General features: G+C 44.2%; 1 protein-coding gene across 1 annotated transcript in view; it reads right to left on the reverse strand.

Annotated features, from left to right (window-relative positions):
- Positions 1-377: 377 nt before the first annotated feature.
- LOC311118212 (rho GTPase-activating protein 9-like) overlaps positions 378-14,483 on the reverse strand; it is a gene marked incomplete at its 3' end in the record, with an annotated part of 39,059 nt that continues 24,953 nt past the window's right edge. Inside the window, exons 7-16 of the mRNA XM_084193057.1 lie at positions 8,068-8,196; positions 7,698-7,808; positions 6,940-7,029; positions 3,614-3,673; positions 2,845-3,003; positions 2,056-2,157; positions 1,740-1,801; positions 1,547-1,634; positions 1,340-1,435; positions 378-476 (exon numbers count right to left, since the gene is read on the reverse strand). Coding sequence (XP_084049183.1) covers positions 378-476; positions 1,340-1,435; positions 1,547-1,634; positions 1,740-1,801; positions 2,056-2,157; positions 2,845-3,003; positions 3,614-3,673; positions 6,940-7,029; positions 7,698-7,808; positions 8,068-8,196 — 996 coding nt within the window. The remainder of the gene's footprint in view (positions 477-1,339; positions 1,436-1,546; positions 1,635-1,739; positions 1,802-2,055; positions 2,158-2,844; positions 3,004-3,613; positions 3,674-6,939; positions 7,030-7,697; positions 7,809-8,067; positions 8,197-14,483) is intronic.

The following is a 14,483-nucleotide window of genomic DNA, read 5'->3' on the forward strand; positions in this document are numbered from 1 at the left end:
TTTGTTAACTATCTGTAAGCACCCTGATGAAAGCTAGACGCTAAAATAAGTTGGTGTTTGATCATTATGAAAGGTTTTTAATGAACTTCCATTGTCCTCCTAGAGTAGCTGAATACAGGCTGCTGAGAGGAGGTACGGCCATATATAATGGCTGGAACGGAGCGAATGGAATGACATCACACACATGGAAACCATTCCACTGATTCCACTCCAGTCATTACCACGAGCCCGTCCTCCCCAGCTAAGGTGCCACCAACATCCTGTGGCTGAATATCTGTTGCAAATAGTTCTAGAGCTCATGCACACACACACACACACACACGCGCACACACACACACCACACACACACAAACACACACACAGTGTGTGAGACTCACCAGTCTGTCGATGACACTGTGGATGGTGTTGAACCACTCTCTGATCAGTGAGTCTGTCTCTGACTGCAGTAGGAACTCATTCCCTGTCACTGTCCTCAGCTACCACACAAACAGACCGTGGGTTAGTCCCAAAATCACAAACTACTTCCCAGGTAGTCTACTACTTACTACTACTTCTTCCAAAAATTTCAATTTCCATTCAGTCAATTCGGGAAATGAATTCAAATTACAATTCAGGAATTACAAAATTTGCATTGAGAATGAATGCCGATTTTCAATTCTTGAACTGGAATTTTAAGGCATGTATTGAATTGACTGAGTTGAAATTGAATTGTCTCGAACCCTGGTGCTCATCGAGTACTGCTACAACACATAGCCTGACCCTGGTGCTCATCAAGTACTGCTACAACACATAGCCTAACCCTGGTGCTCATCGAGTACTGCTACAACACATAGCCTAACCCTGGTGCTCATCGAGTACTGCTACAACACATAGCCTAACCCCTGGTGCTCATCGAGTACTGCTACAACACATAGCCTAACCCTGGTGCTCATCGAGTACTGCTACAACACATAGCCTAACCCTGGTGCTCATCGAGTACTGCTACAACACATAGCCGAACCCTGGTGCTCACATCGAGTACTGCTACAACACATAGCCTAACCCTGGTGCTCATCGAGTACTGCTACAACACATAGCCTGACCCTGGTGCTCAACGAGTACTGCTACAACACATAGCCTACATTCAGATACTGAGCTTCCTCTCAAGAGGAGGTGAGAATGTTTTTTTTCTCACAGAAAACCACTAAAACGGTTCTCTCTCAGTGAGACTTAAATAGACACATTTGACTTCCCTAAAATACAGGGTGAAATAAAGTGTCTTAAAAATGTCATTGAAATTATATGCAAACAAGAAAATGATGGTTTGAGTGACATCCCTGCCTCCTGGTGTGTGACTGACCTTGAAGACGTTCTTCTTGCTGGACAGGTCATTGGTCCACTGCACCACAGCTCCTCTCAGGTCTACACTGCTCTCCGGACGACTGTTGCCTGGTTTCTGGATACCAACACACAAAATAAGAAATCAGTCTTGAGACGTAAAAAAAACAAAACAACAACAGTTATTTCAACTCGATCTATGATAGTTAAAACTCAATGACTATCTTACCCAGCTGGAGGGGGTCTGTGATTTAGGATCCTTGAAGAACACCAGACTGTTCCCAACCAGAACCACCCACGACGGATTCCAGTTTTTCCTAAAACACACACCAGGAGAACACACACACACACAGGGTTCCAAACCTCTACAGCAGATACAGGATGTGGAAGGTTATATCCTCCTCGTATCACGGACAGTCTACCTCAGTTTCCTGCCTCCCTCTGCTATCTTGGTCTTATTCAGCAGACCTGCTTTCTCCAGCTCCTGAGGATGGAAGAGGTGGGGGAGATTAACTGGTGATACAGAGGGATAATTCACAGGCTGCTCTGATGACTACGTTGGTGCACACAGTAAGTGAACTGAAAACACATTGTAATTTACAGCAACAACCCAGGGGGAAAGAGTTGCCAAATGTCACTAGAAGCATGGACGGACAGTGGGACAGGGGTTACAGTTGGGAGACAGCGGAGGCAGAGGGACAGTTGGGGACATTGGGGACATTGGGTTGTGAGTCTCACTGGTGTGGAGCTGTCATTGCTGTCTGGAGAGCTGCCTGGAGACGGAGGCTCCACCACCACACTGGTCCCAGGGTAGGAGCAGTCTCTGCACTGCCGGCCAAGCTAGGAACAACACATACATGTTAGGTCTTGACCAATATCTCGTGGATAGATTCTCACGGACACATGAAACGGTGAGAATCTGTCAAGGCCCATGTAGAATTATGTGATTCCAAGCACCAGTAATTCCTGGTTTTGGGTTTTTGTCATTGATTATTTGGACGAATCAGGATTGGGCAAAGGCGGTGCTTAAACTGGTGCTGTGATTTTTAAGCCCATATGGATAATAAACGGTTTCCACTAGTTAATACAGCCACAAAGTCAGAATTGGCTCTATCGTAAACATTGATGAAAACAAATATGTATTTTTTGGCCATGATAAACACGTGAAATTAGCGGAAGGGAGGGGTTTGGCCTAGAGTTTCCGTTTGTGAGGGAGAAGACTTTGCTTCCTTCCTTTGCACAAAAGGTAATCACAATTGTTAACACCATTCCCCCCAGAAGTAAAACAGGAATTGACTATCTGGACAACAATAGGTGTGTGTCTGCGTCATTCTGCTAGCATGTGTCTGTCTACCTGGCTCTGTGTGTGTGTGTGTGTGTGTGTGTGTGTGTGTGTGTGTGTGTGTGTGTGTGTGTGTGTCTGTGTGTGTGTGTGTGTGTGTCTGTGTGTGTGTGTGTGTGTGTGTGTGTGTGTGTGTGTGTGTGTGTGTGTGTGTGTGTGTGTGTGTGTGTGTGTGCTGTGTATACCTTGCCGTTCTCGGGCAGTATTATGGATCGTGAGTGGCTGAGCTGCTCTGTCCCATGATGCAGTAGGGCAGAGTGACGTCGCTGGACAACCCCCTGAGACTCCTCTGTACTGAAAGCTGTGGTGCTGATGGTGTCTGAGGACACTGCTCTCTGCATGCTCTACAGGGCAGGAACACAGAGAGGGGCAGGTCAGCTACTCTGTGTATATCAGTGGAGGCTGCTGAGGGGAGGACGGCTCATAATAATGGCTGGAATGGAGTGGAATGGAGTGGAATGGGTAGAATGGAGTGGAATGGAGTGGAATGGAGTGGAATGGAGTGGAATGGGTAGAATGGAGTGGAATGGAGTGGAATGGAGTGGAATGGGTAGAATGGAGTGGAATGGAATGGAATGGAGTGGAATGGGTAGAATGGAGTGGAATGGGTAGAATGGAATGGAATGGGTAGAATGGAGTGGAATGGGTAGAATGGAGTGGAATGGGTAGAATGGAGTGGAATGGGTAGAATGGAGTGGAATGGAATGGTATCAAACACATGAAAACCATGTTTTTGATACCATTCCATTAGATCCATTCCAGACATTATTAGAGGATATGTAAGAAAGTAATTAAAGGATGCTGATTGATTCTGATAGCACCGTTGGAGAAATTAGTTTATGTAGATATTATTGTTGTATTGTTAAACTTTTAGTTCCTTGTTTTGTTGCCAGGAAGTTATTTCCCCTGTACACATTCCATGAATCTCTACATTCCATTCCATTCAAATCTCACCTGAACCAGCTCCCAGCCACTGTCAGCATTCTGCCCACCGTACAGGAAGTCTGGAGAGAGCTGAAGAAGAGGAAGAACACTATTTCCTTACAGTCCACAGTCCATTTGTATTTTGCTTCACTACAAAGGCAAATTACAGCAAACACTGGTCTAGAATGACCAACACATTACGCAACACAAAAAGGCATAAATACACTTTCTTTCCAAACATGTCAGTTGATACTATATTTCACAATGACCAGACAAATCTGAAAAATCCCTGAGAATGCTCACCTCACCACAGTTCAGTAATAGTATTTAGTATTTCGTATTTATTAGGATCCCCATTAGCTGTTGCCCATAGTGAAAAGCACAGATAGCTTTATCACAGCTGAAATCTATAACTTGTTGACGTGTATATTGTTGTCACAAACTGGGACACATAGACGTACTGTACAGTCAGTCATACTAGTCTGTTATCTAGCAAATGTGAAGACACAAGCACTAACGTGAGACTACACTCTTACAAAAAAGGGTTCCAAAGGGGTTCTTTAGCTGTCCCCATAAGAGAACCCTTTTTGGTTCCAGGTAGAACTATATTTGCTTCCAGCTAGAACCCTTTTGGGTTCCATGTTGAACCCTCTGTGGAAAGGGTTCTACGTGTAACCGAAAAGGGTTCTACCTGCAACTAAAAAGGGTTCTTCAAAGGGTTCTCCTATGGGGACAGCCGAAAAACCCTTTTAGGTTCTAGAGAGCACCTTTTTGTCTAAGAAAGTAGAAGCTAACTGATGAAATATACATTAGCTAGTGCTGTGTTACACTCACTCTCCCTCACACACAGTCACACACACACACACACCCATCCACACACACAATAAAAAAAACGGAACTTACAGTCACACTGTTCATCAGTAGCCTATATCACCTGTATCAGAGTCCAGATGAAAACCAAACCAAACTATAAAACGAATGTTCCCTTGGTAATCAATACGAGAGTCAGTCCACGCCACTGTCAGATGTAGTGTACCTTCCTGACAATGCACCTTTTCATCTGAACAAAGGAACCACAACCTGAAATTCACCTCTCTCTGTCCTTCTCTCTCTCTCACGGCACAAACTTCCTCTTTCTATATGGAACCTAACATTAACATTATCAGCATGTACCATCGCTCTCACTATGCACAACCAGGAAGCCATGTGCCTAGACTGAGCATCCCAAATGGCACCCTAGGCTAAGGGTCAAAAGTAGTGCACTATATAGGGAACAGGGTGCAATTTGGGACGTACCCAGATACATTATCATATCAACAATATAAGACCGCTAACAGTAACAACAAGGACAACAGTATAATTATCTACAGAGACCTTATTTTAATTCACTGACTGCTCTTATCTTTGTAGTCACCATGGTGACACTAGCACTACAGGTCAGTTGGAGTTGAAGTTGGATGAAGCCCAGACACAATCCCACTTTACAACACTGTGTGGTTACTCATGTAAGTACACTATAACAACTGTTGTAATTGCTCATTGTTACACTGTACAACCCACGGTTCCTACTCACCTGGCACACTGTAGAATAGATAGGCATACGTAGTATGGATTTAGCGCCACCTTGCCCACTGATAAGCTAGGTCGAATTTTAACTATCCAACACTATCAGATCTCCACAAGCGCCTAGCGGGTCAGGGCTTGTTTCTGGGCAGGGCCAAAGTGTTATCCTGACAACCTGTGGAGTCTTGGTGTCCATAAAGCTCTGGTTCAGTGTCTGGGTAGCGTTCCTTGTCTACATTATATCAACACGCATCAACTTCTTACTGTTACCGAGATAAGCTAAACGCCAAGCCATTTCAGAGGAATTAACAAATGAATGAATAAATGGTAGCACTTTATAATAACTCCACATAATAAAGCATTTATAATGGATTAGTAAATAGTTTATTCATAATTTATGAATCACTACTCCCACATTTGTAAATGTTAGTAACCTAGTTAATCACACATTTATAAACAACTTTTAGTATTTAATAACGATTCATAGGATCATTCATAAGATCTTTAATATAGGTCCTTATAAACCATTTACTAGTCAAGTATTTTTGTGTGGCCTCATCTAAAGTGTGGGCTATTTATACTTTATAAATACTTTATAACTGTTTTGAGTGACCAGTGTAATTTCTCACAAAAAGATGTACATGCCATTGGTAGACATTCCAGCAGTACCTGATGCTCCTTAATGTCTCAAAATGGCCCCTAGAACATATCAATGGTTAAACAATGAGCACACAACACATGATGTTACGGAAATATATTCAACATTTTAATTCCAAAACAGTAACACTGTTGTAGTAGTGTGATGTGTAACTTTAGTAAAGTAACGGTTTCAGTCCGAAGACGCTAACTATACCTGTTAGAAATTGGGATTTCCGGTTTGCAAAGTCTCCACACACGCAAAATACCATTTCTAAACTAATTTCACCACATGTGCGAAGCTGTCGAAGTTTAAGCACCGCCTTCGCCCAATCCTGGTACGTCCAAATAATCTGTTACGAAAACTCAAACATCGGAATGCTGATGCTCGTTTTCCTGTGAATTCCATCCTGTCACGATAGATTATTCAGTTTATGCGCAGAATTTGTCCAGGAGAGATTAGGAGCAGTCCATAGACTGCTCACAAAGTAAGGAAACAAATATCTGAATACATTTATTTCACTGAACTCTCCCATTACGAGTTACTACCTTTAAAAGGGCCCGGGTAAAGGTGCCGCCAAAAAAAGCCATGTGTGAAAATATTCTGCCGCTAAAATACTGAAGCACTGGAAGCATTTAAAAGGTTATACCATTACCATTTCTACCTGCAAATCATCCATGTAACATACCTCAATCACAAATCAGTAGTAATAAAGGAATAAAACATTTCCGGTCCCGCCTGCTGTTGTGTGCAGGCTACATCTCCCTGTTTCATTAGTTCATGGTCACGAGGTTGACAACACTAGCAACACATTCACATTACAACACTTAATGAAGTCCTTGTAACAGTTTATTTTTTTTATTTTTTTTTACGTCAGATACTGTGAGGAAAACGAGGCTGTAGGTGGACCTACCCTGTTCATGTTGCCATGTGGACCTACCCTGTTCATGTTGCCATGTGGACCTACCCTGTTCATGTTGCCATGTGGACCTACCCTGTTCATGTTGCCATGTGGACCTACCCTGTTCATGTTGCCATGTGGACCTACCCTGTTCATGTTGCCATGTGGACCTACCCTGTTCATGTTGCCATGTGGACCTACCCTGTTCATGTTGCCATGTGGACCTACCCTGTTCATGTTGCCATGTGGACCTACCCTGTTCATGTTGCCATTCTCTGTGCCTGAGATGGGGAGAGACAGGTGGTTGGCGTCCCTTGGGACCGTCTGTGGCTGCATCGGACTAGCCTGTAGCAGGGAAGAGAGTATAGGTGTTAGTTTGAAAGCACATCTGTCCTACTATTTGTCATTGCTGGCAACATTTAAAAAAAGTGTTGATAGACTCTATTGTCCCCAAAAATAGTTGTACTGTTTCACAATACGTGTACTGTTCAAATTAACATAGGACCCTGTGATCTGAATATCTGTAAATTAACATAGGACCCTGTGTTCTGTAAATTAACATAGGACCCTGTGATCTGTATATCTGTAAATTAACATAGGACCCTGTGATCTGTATATCTGTAAATTAACATAGGACCCTGTGATCTGTATATCTGTAAATTAACATAGGACCCTGTGATCTGTATATCTGTAAATTAACATAGGACCCTGTGTTCTGTAAATTAACATAGGACCCTGTGATCTGTATATCTGTAAATTAACATAGGACCCTGTGATCTGTATATCTGTAAATTAACATAGGACCCTGTGATCTGTATATCTGTAAATTAACATAGGACCCTGTGATCTGTATATCTGTAAATTAACATAGGACCCTGTGATCTGTATATCTGTAAATTAACATAGGACCCTGTGATCTGTATATCTGTAAATTAACATAGGACCCTGTGATCTGTATATCTGTAAATTAACATAGGACCCTGTGATCTGTATATCCCTGTTATGTCTGTTACCCGTTCACGGGCTCTGCGGGGGGGTTTCCAGGACCTCTCCTTGGTAACGGTGTTGACATAGAAACATCGCCCCATGGAAGGGTCCGAGTATTGCTCCCATAGGTCCAGCACCTGCAGGGGCACAACGGAAATATGTATTGGACTTTTTTGTGTCATTTTGTGTATTTTTTGTGTCTTCCTCAATAGCTTTATGTATGCACATCATCTTTGCTAAGTGCATTTTTTAAATTACTGTTTGAAAGGACTCTCAATCAAACTTAAAATGTATTAGTTATTTTAAGTTAAAAACATTTAAAGTTAAAAACATGACATTTCCATCGTCAACGGCCTTCATCAGAATCAAACTGTGAAATACAACAAACAAAATGACCTGCAGGGGTCGCTGGCCGGGGGCGGGGCTGGGAGGCTCCACTTGGCTCCGCCTCTTCACCTGGTGGATGGCGGAGTATAGAGGAGACACCAGGAGAGACTGCTGGGAAATGTAGGACTGGGGAGACACCTGGTGGGGGAGAGAGAGGAGGTTATACTGTATAAGGTCAATAACAGGTTACATGACGTTGGACACAGTTTGATGGGGAAAACGTTAGGTTAGGGTGTGTGTGTGTGTATGTGTGTATGTGTATGTGTGTATGTGTGTGTGTGTATGTATCATACAGTTTAGTATAGTCTACAGGTCTCACGTGCCACTCAGCCCCAGCTGTCATTAATAGAATGACTACCGTTACATAACATGGGGATAAAGCTGCATCGTATAGCCTCATCACTACAGCTTTCATGGAAAGATGATTTACCATATTACAGATTTACTTTTCAATCTATTTCAGTGCAACAGATGGCCTCCTATAGCCTGCATTATGTTACGTAGCAGTCAGTTCACTAGAGCTAGTCACTGGTGCATGTAAATGAAGGTTTTCTACAAGCTCAGTCCTTAGGCCTCGCTGACTACATGTTGAGGTGGATGGGTATCCGTCTTTCTCTCGGTTTCTTTCATTCTCTTTTCGGTTTCTCTCTCGCTCTCGCTCTCTCTCGCTCTCTCGTCTCTGTCCGAGAGCTCTCCCCCTCTCTCCCTCCATCTCTCTCTCTCTCTCTCTCTCTCTCTCTCTCTCTCTCTCTCTCTCTCTCTCTCTCTCTCTCTCTCTCTCTCTCTCTCTCTCTCTCTCTCTCTCTCTCTCTCTCTCTCTCTCTCTCTCTCTCTCTCTCTCTCTCTCTCTCTCTCTCTGTTTTCTGTTGAAGCCACATCCTCTTCAGTTTGTGGTTCTTCTTGACTGCCCACTGACACACACGCACGCACGCACGCACGCACGCACGCACGCACGCACGCACGCACGCACGCACGCACGCACGCACGCACGCACACACACACACACACACACACACACACACACACACACACACACACACACACACACACACACACACACACACACACACACACACACACACACACACACACACACACACACACACACACACACACACACACACACACACACACACACACACACACACACACACACACACCACACACACACACACACACACACACACACACACACACACACACACACACACACACACACACACACACACACACACACACACACACACACACACACACACACACACACACACACACACACACACACACAGGCCTATAATACATTACACTCACCTGAGACCAAAGTAGTTGGTACTGGTAATAAATAAATAAACTAGTTTGGTAATAAATAAATAAACTAGTTTGGTAATAAATAAATAAATAAACTAGTTTGGTAATAAATAAACTAGTTTGGGTAATAAATAAATAAACTAGTTTGGTAATAAATAAATAAATAAACTAGTTTGGTAATAAATAAATAAATAAACTCATTTGGTAATAAATAAATAAACTAGTTTGGTAATAAATAAATAAATAAACTCATTTGGTAATTAATAAATAAATAAACTAGTTTGGGTAATAAATAAATAAATAAACTACTTTGGTAATAAATAAATAAACTCATTTGGTAATAAATAAATAAACTAGTTTGGTAATAAATAAATAAACTAGTTTGGTAATAAATAAATAAATAAACTCATTTGGTAATAAATAAATAAACTAGTTTTGTAATATCACATAATACTGCATCTCTATAAATACTACAAGTACCTACCAATATGTATATAGCTAGCTCAATTACCTCATACCCCTGCACATCGACTCAGTGCTGTTTGTTATGAGTTATTCCTCGTGTCAGTATTTCATTTTTTATTTTATTTGTATCTTTAACTCTGCATTGTTGGAAAAGGACCCGTCAGTAAGCATTTCACTGTTAGTCTACACCTGTTGTTTACCAAGCATGTGACGAAAAATATTTAATTTGATTTTGAACTAGCAATGGAGGCTGGATTCAAGTTCAAGTTCAAAACAATGTAATTGTTCACTCAACTGTGTTTAAATGCATGTTTGTGCAACAATCCATTTTTTACGCTTTTTTTCTCCTCAGTTGGTAGTTCCAGTCTTGTCCCATCGCTGCAACTCCCATACGGACTCGGGAGAGGCAAAGGTCGAGAGCCATGCGTCCTCCGAAAACACAACCCGGCCAAGTCGCGACCCGCACTGCTTCTTGACACACTGCTTGCTTAACCCGTAAGCCAGCCGCACCAATGTGTCGGAGGAAACCCCGTACAGCTGGCCACCGAAGACAGCGTTTCATGCGCCCAGCCCGCCACAAGGAGTTGCTAGAGCGCGATGGGACAAGGACATCCAGGCCAGCCAAACCCTCCCCTAACCTGGACGACGCTGGGCAAATTGTGTGCCGCCTCATGGGTCTCCTGGTCGGCTGCGACACAGCCCGGGATCGAACCCGGGTCTGTAGTGACGCCTCTAGCACTGCGATGCAGCGCCTTAGACCGCTGCGTCACTCGGGAGGCCCCGCAACAATCCTTTTATGTATGGGGGGAGGAAGGGAGGGGTTGTGTGTGTGTGTGTGTGTGTGTGTGTGTGTGTGTGTGTGTGTGTGTGTGGTGTGTGTGTGTGTGTGTGTGTGTGTGTGTGTGTGTTTCCTGTATCTTAACCCGATGTAACCTGTGAGGAGAGGAGGTGTCTGTGGTTTTCTGGAAATTACGTGTTTTTCCACACTGCTGTTTTACCTTCAACTGACACAAAACACCTAAAGCTGACTCTAACCTCCCCTCTCACTATAGGCCTGATCTGTTTAAACCCTTGTATAATGTGTGTGTGTGTGGGTCGGTGCTTGCATGCATGCATGTATTCATGTGTGTGTGTGTATCCGTGCGTACATTTATGCATTCTGGGAGATGGCAAGACTTTTATCTGGGCCATTCTGGGAGATGGCAGGACTTTTATCTGGGCCATTCTGGGAGATGGCAGAACTTTTATCTGGGCCATTCTGGGAGATGACAGGACTTTTATCTGGGCCATTCTGGGAGATGACAGGACTTTTATCTGGGCCACTCAGGGAGATGGCAGGACTTTTATCTGGGCCATTCTGTTTTATCTGGGCTATTCTGGGAGATGACAGGACTTTTGTCTGGGTTATTCTGGGAGATGACAGGACTTTTATCTGGGCCATTCTGGGAGATGGCAGGACTTTTGTCTGGGTTATTCTGGGAGATGGCAGAACTTTTATCTGGGCCATTCTGTTTTATCTGGGCTATTCTGGGAGATGACAGGACTTTTGTCTGGGTTATTCTGGGAGATGACAGGACTTTTATCTGGGCCATTCTGGGAGATGGCAGGACTTTTGTCTGGGTTATTCTGGGAGATGGCAGAACTTTTATCTGGGCCATCCTGGGAGATGACAGGACTTTTATCTAGGCCATTCTGGGAGATGGCAGTAACTTTTATTGTGGCTTATATTAAAGACAGCATTAACATTCCAATGTGAGGAATGTTCTATGAGCTGGGCTTCGTCCCAAATGACACCCTATTCCCTATTTAGTGTTAGGGCCCATAGGGCCCTGGTCAAAAGTAGCACACTATATAGGGAATAGGGTGCCATTTGGGATGAAGCCCGATGTCTTTGAGGTGGTGTAGTGGCCAACGCTCCTCGAACCAGTCCGGCCAGCTGTGTGTGTGTGTGATGCAGTGTGTGGAAAATAGCGGCTTGTGACGTGGATGTTGCTCTAATCCTGCTTACTGAGCTTAAAGACACGAGGGAGACAGGCCTTCAGAGAGAAAGAGAGAGAGAGAGATGGAGGGAGGGAGGGAAGGAGGGAAGGAGGGAGGTAGAAAGGCCCTCTGAGAGAGAAGGAGAGAGATGGAGGGAGAGACGGGGAGAGCTCTTGGACAGAGATATGAGGGAGAAAGGACCTCAGAGAGAGAGAGAGAGAGAGAGAGAGAGGGAGAGAGAGAGAGAGAGAGAGAGAGAGAGAGAGAGAGAGAGAGATGGAGGGAGAGAGGGGGAGAGCTCTCGGACAGAGACGAGAGAGCGAGAGAGAGAGAGCGAGAGTGAGAGCGAGAGAGAGAGCGAGAGAGAGAGAGAGCGAGAGAGAGAGAGAGAGAGAGAGAGAGAGAGAGAGAGAGAGATGGAGGGAGAGAGGGGGAGAGCTCTCGGACAGAGACGAGAGAGCGAGAGAGAGAGAGAGAGCGAGAGTGAGAGCGAGAGAGAGAGAGAGCGAGAGAGAGAGAGAGAGAGAATGAGGGATAATAAGCGAGATAGTAGAAAGAGAGATGGCGTGTACAGAAAGAAAAAAAGGCTAGATGTCAACTCTGTTCAAATCACAACAATCATGTTGACTCACAGACAGTGGCTTTTGGATCATGTTGACTCACAGACAGTGGCTTTTGGATCATGTTGACTCACAGACAGTGGCTTTTGGATCATGTTGACTCACAGACAGTGGCTTTTGGATCATGTTGACTCACAGACAGTGGCTTTTGGATCATGTTGACTCACAGACAGTGGCTTTTGGATCATGTTGACTCACAGACAGTGGCTTTTGGATCATGTTGACTCACAGACAGTGGCTTTTGGATCATGTTGACTCACAGACAGTGGCTTTTGGATCATGTTGACTCACAGACAGTGGCTTTTGGATCATGTTGACTCACAGACAGTGGCTTTTGGATCATGTTGACTCACAGACAGTGGCTTTTGGATCATGTTGACTCACAGACAGTGGCTTTTGGATCATGTTGACTCACAGACAGTGGCTTTTGGATCATGTTGACTCACAGACAGTGGCTTTTGGATCATGTTGACTCACAGACAGTGGCTTTTGGATCATGTTGACTCACAGACAGTGGCTTTTGGATCATGTTGACTCACAGACAGTGGCTTTTGGATCATGTTGACTCACAGACAGTGGCTTTTGGATCATGTTGACTCACAGACAGTGGCTTTTGGATCATGTTGACTCACAGACAGTGGCTTTTGGATCATGTTGACTCACAGACAGTGGCTTTTGGATCATGTTGACTCACAGACAGTGGCTTTTGGATCATGTTGACTCACAGACAGTGGCTTTTGGATCATGTTGACTCACAGACAGTGGCTTTTGGATCATGTTGACTCACAGACAGTGGCTTTTGGATCATGTTGACTCACAGACAGTGGCTTTTGGATCATGTTGACTCACAGACAGTGGCTTTTGGATCATGTTGACTCACAGACAGTGGCTTTTGGATCATGTTGACTCACAGACAGGGGCTTTTGGATCATGTTGACTCACAGACAGTGGCTTTTGGATCATGTTGACTCACAGACAGTGGCTTTTGGATCATGTTGACTCACAGACAGTGGCTTTTGGATCATGTTGACTCACAGACAGTGGCTTTTGGATCATGTTGACTCACAGACAGTGGCTTTTGGATCATGTTGACTCACAGACAGTGGCTTTTGGATCATGTTGACTCACAGACAGTGGCTTTTGGATCATGTTGACTCACAGACAGTGGCTTTTGGATCATGTTGACTCACAGACAGTGGCTTTTGGATCATGTTGACTCACAGACAGTGGCTTTTGGATCATGTTGACTCACAGACAGTGGCTTTTGGATCATGTTGACTCACAGACAGTGGCTTTTGGATCATGTTGACTCACAGACAGTGGCTTTTGGATCATGTTGACTCACAGACAGTGGCTTTTGGATCATGTTGACTCACAGACAGTGGCTTTTGGATCATGTTGACTCACAGACAGTGGCTTTTGGATCATGTTGACTCACAGACAGTGGCTTTTGGATCATGTTGACTCACAGACAGTGGCTTTTGGATCATGTTGACTCACAGACAGTGGCTTTTGGATCATGTTGACTCACAGACAGTGGCTTTTGGAACCTCTGCTCTCTTATCTAACTTGGCAGTGGCTGATTCTGGTTTTCCAGTGAACGGATACTTGGCTCTAACGAAAAGCCAAATTGTTTATTTTCTATCACAAACCAACATGTTTGTTTCACGACAACCTTCATCATCTGTACCCGATGAGGGATAATCTTGGTGTTTTACCTAATCTCACGTGCGTGCTGGCCAGCTACTCGATGTAATGTCATACATTTACATTTTTACATTTTAGTCATTTAGCAGACGTTCTTATCCAGAGCGACTTACAGTTAGTGAGTGCATACATTCTTTTTTTATTTTTCATACTGGCCCCCCGTGGGAATCGAACCCACAACCCTGGCGTTGCAAATGCCATGCTCTACCAACTGAGCTACATCCCTGCCGGCCATTCCCTCCCCTACCCTGGACGACGCTGGGCCAATTGTGCGCCGCCCCATGGGTCTCCCGGTCGCGGCCGGCTACGACAGAGCCTGGATTCAAACCAGGATCTCTAGTGGCA

The sequence above is a fragment of the Coregonus lavaretus genome (genome assembly GCF_964263955.1).
Source record: "Coregonus lavaretus genome assembly, contig: HAP1_SCAFFOLD_3214, whole genome shotgun sequence".
Classification (NCBI taxonomy): Eukaryota; Metazoa; Chordata; class Actinopteri; order Salmoniformes; family Salmonidae; genus Coregonus; species Coregonus lavaretus.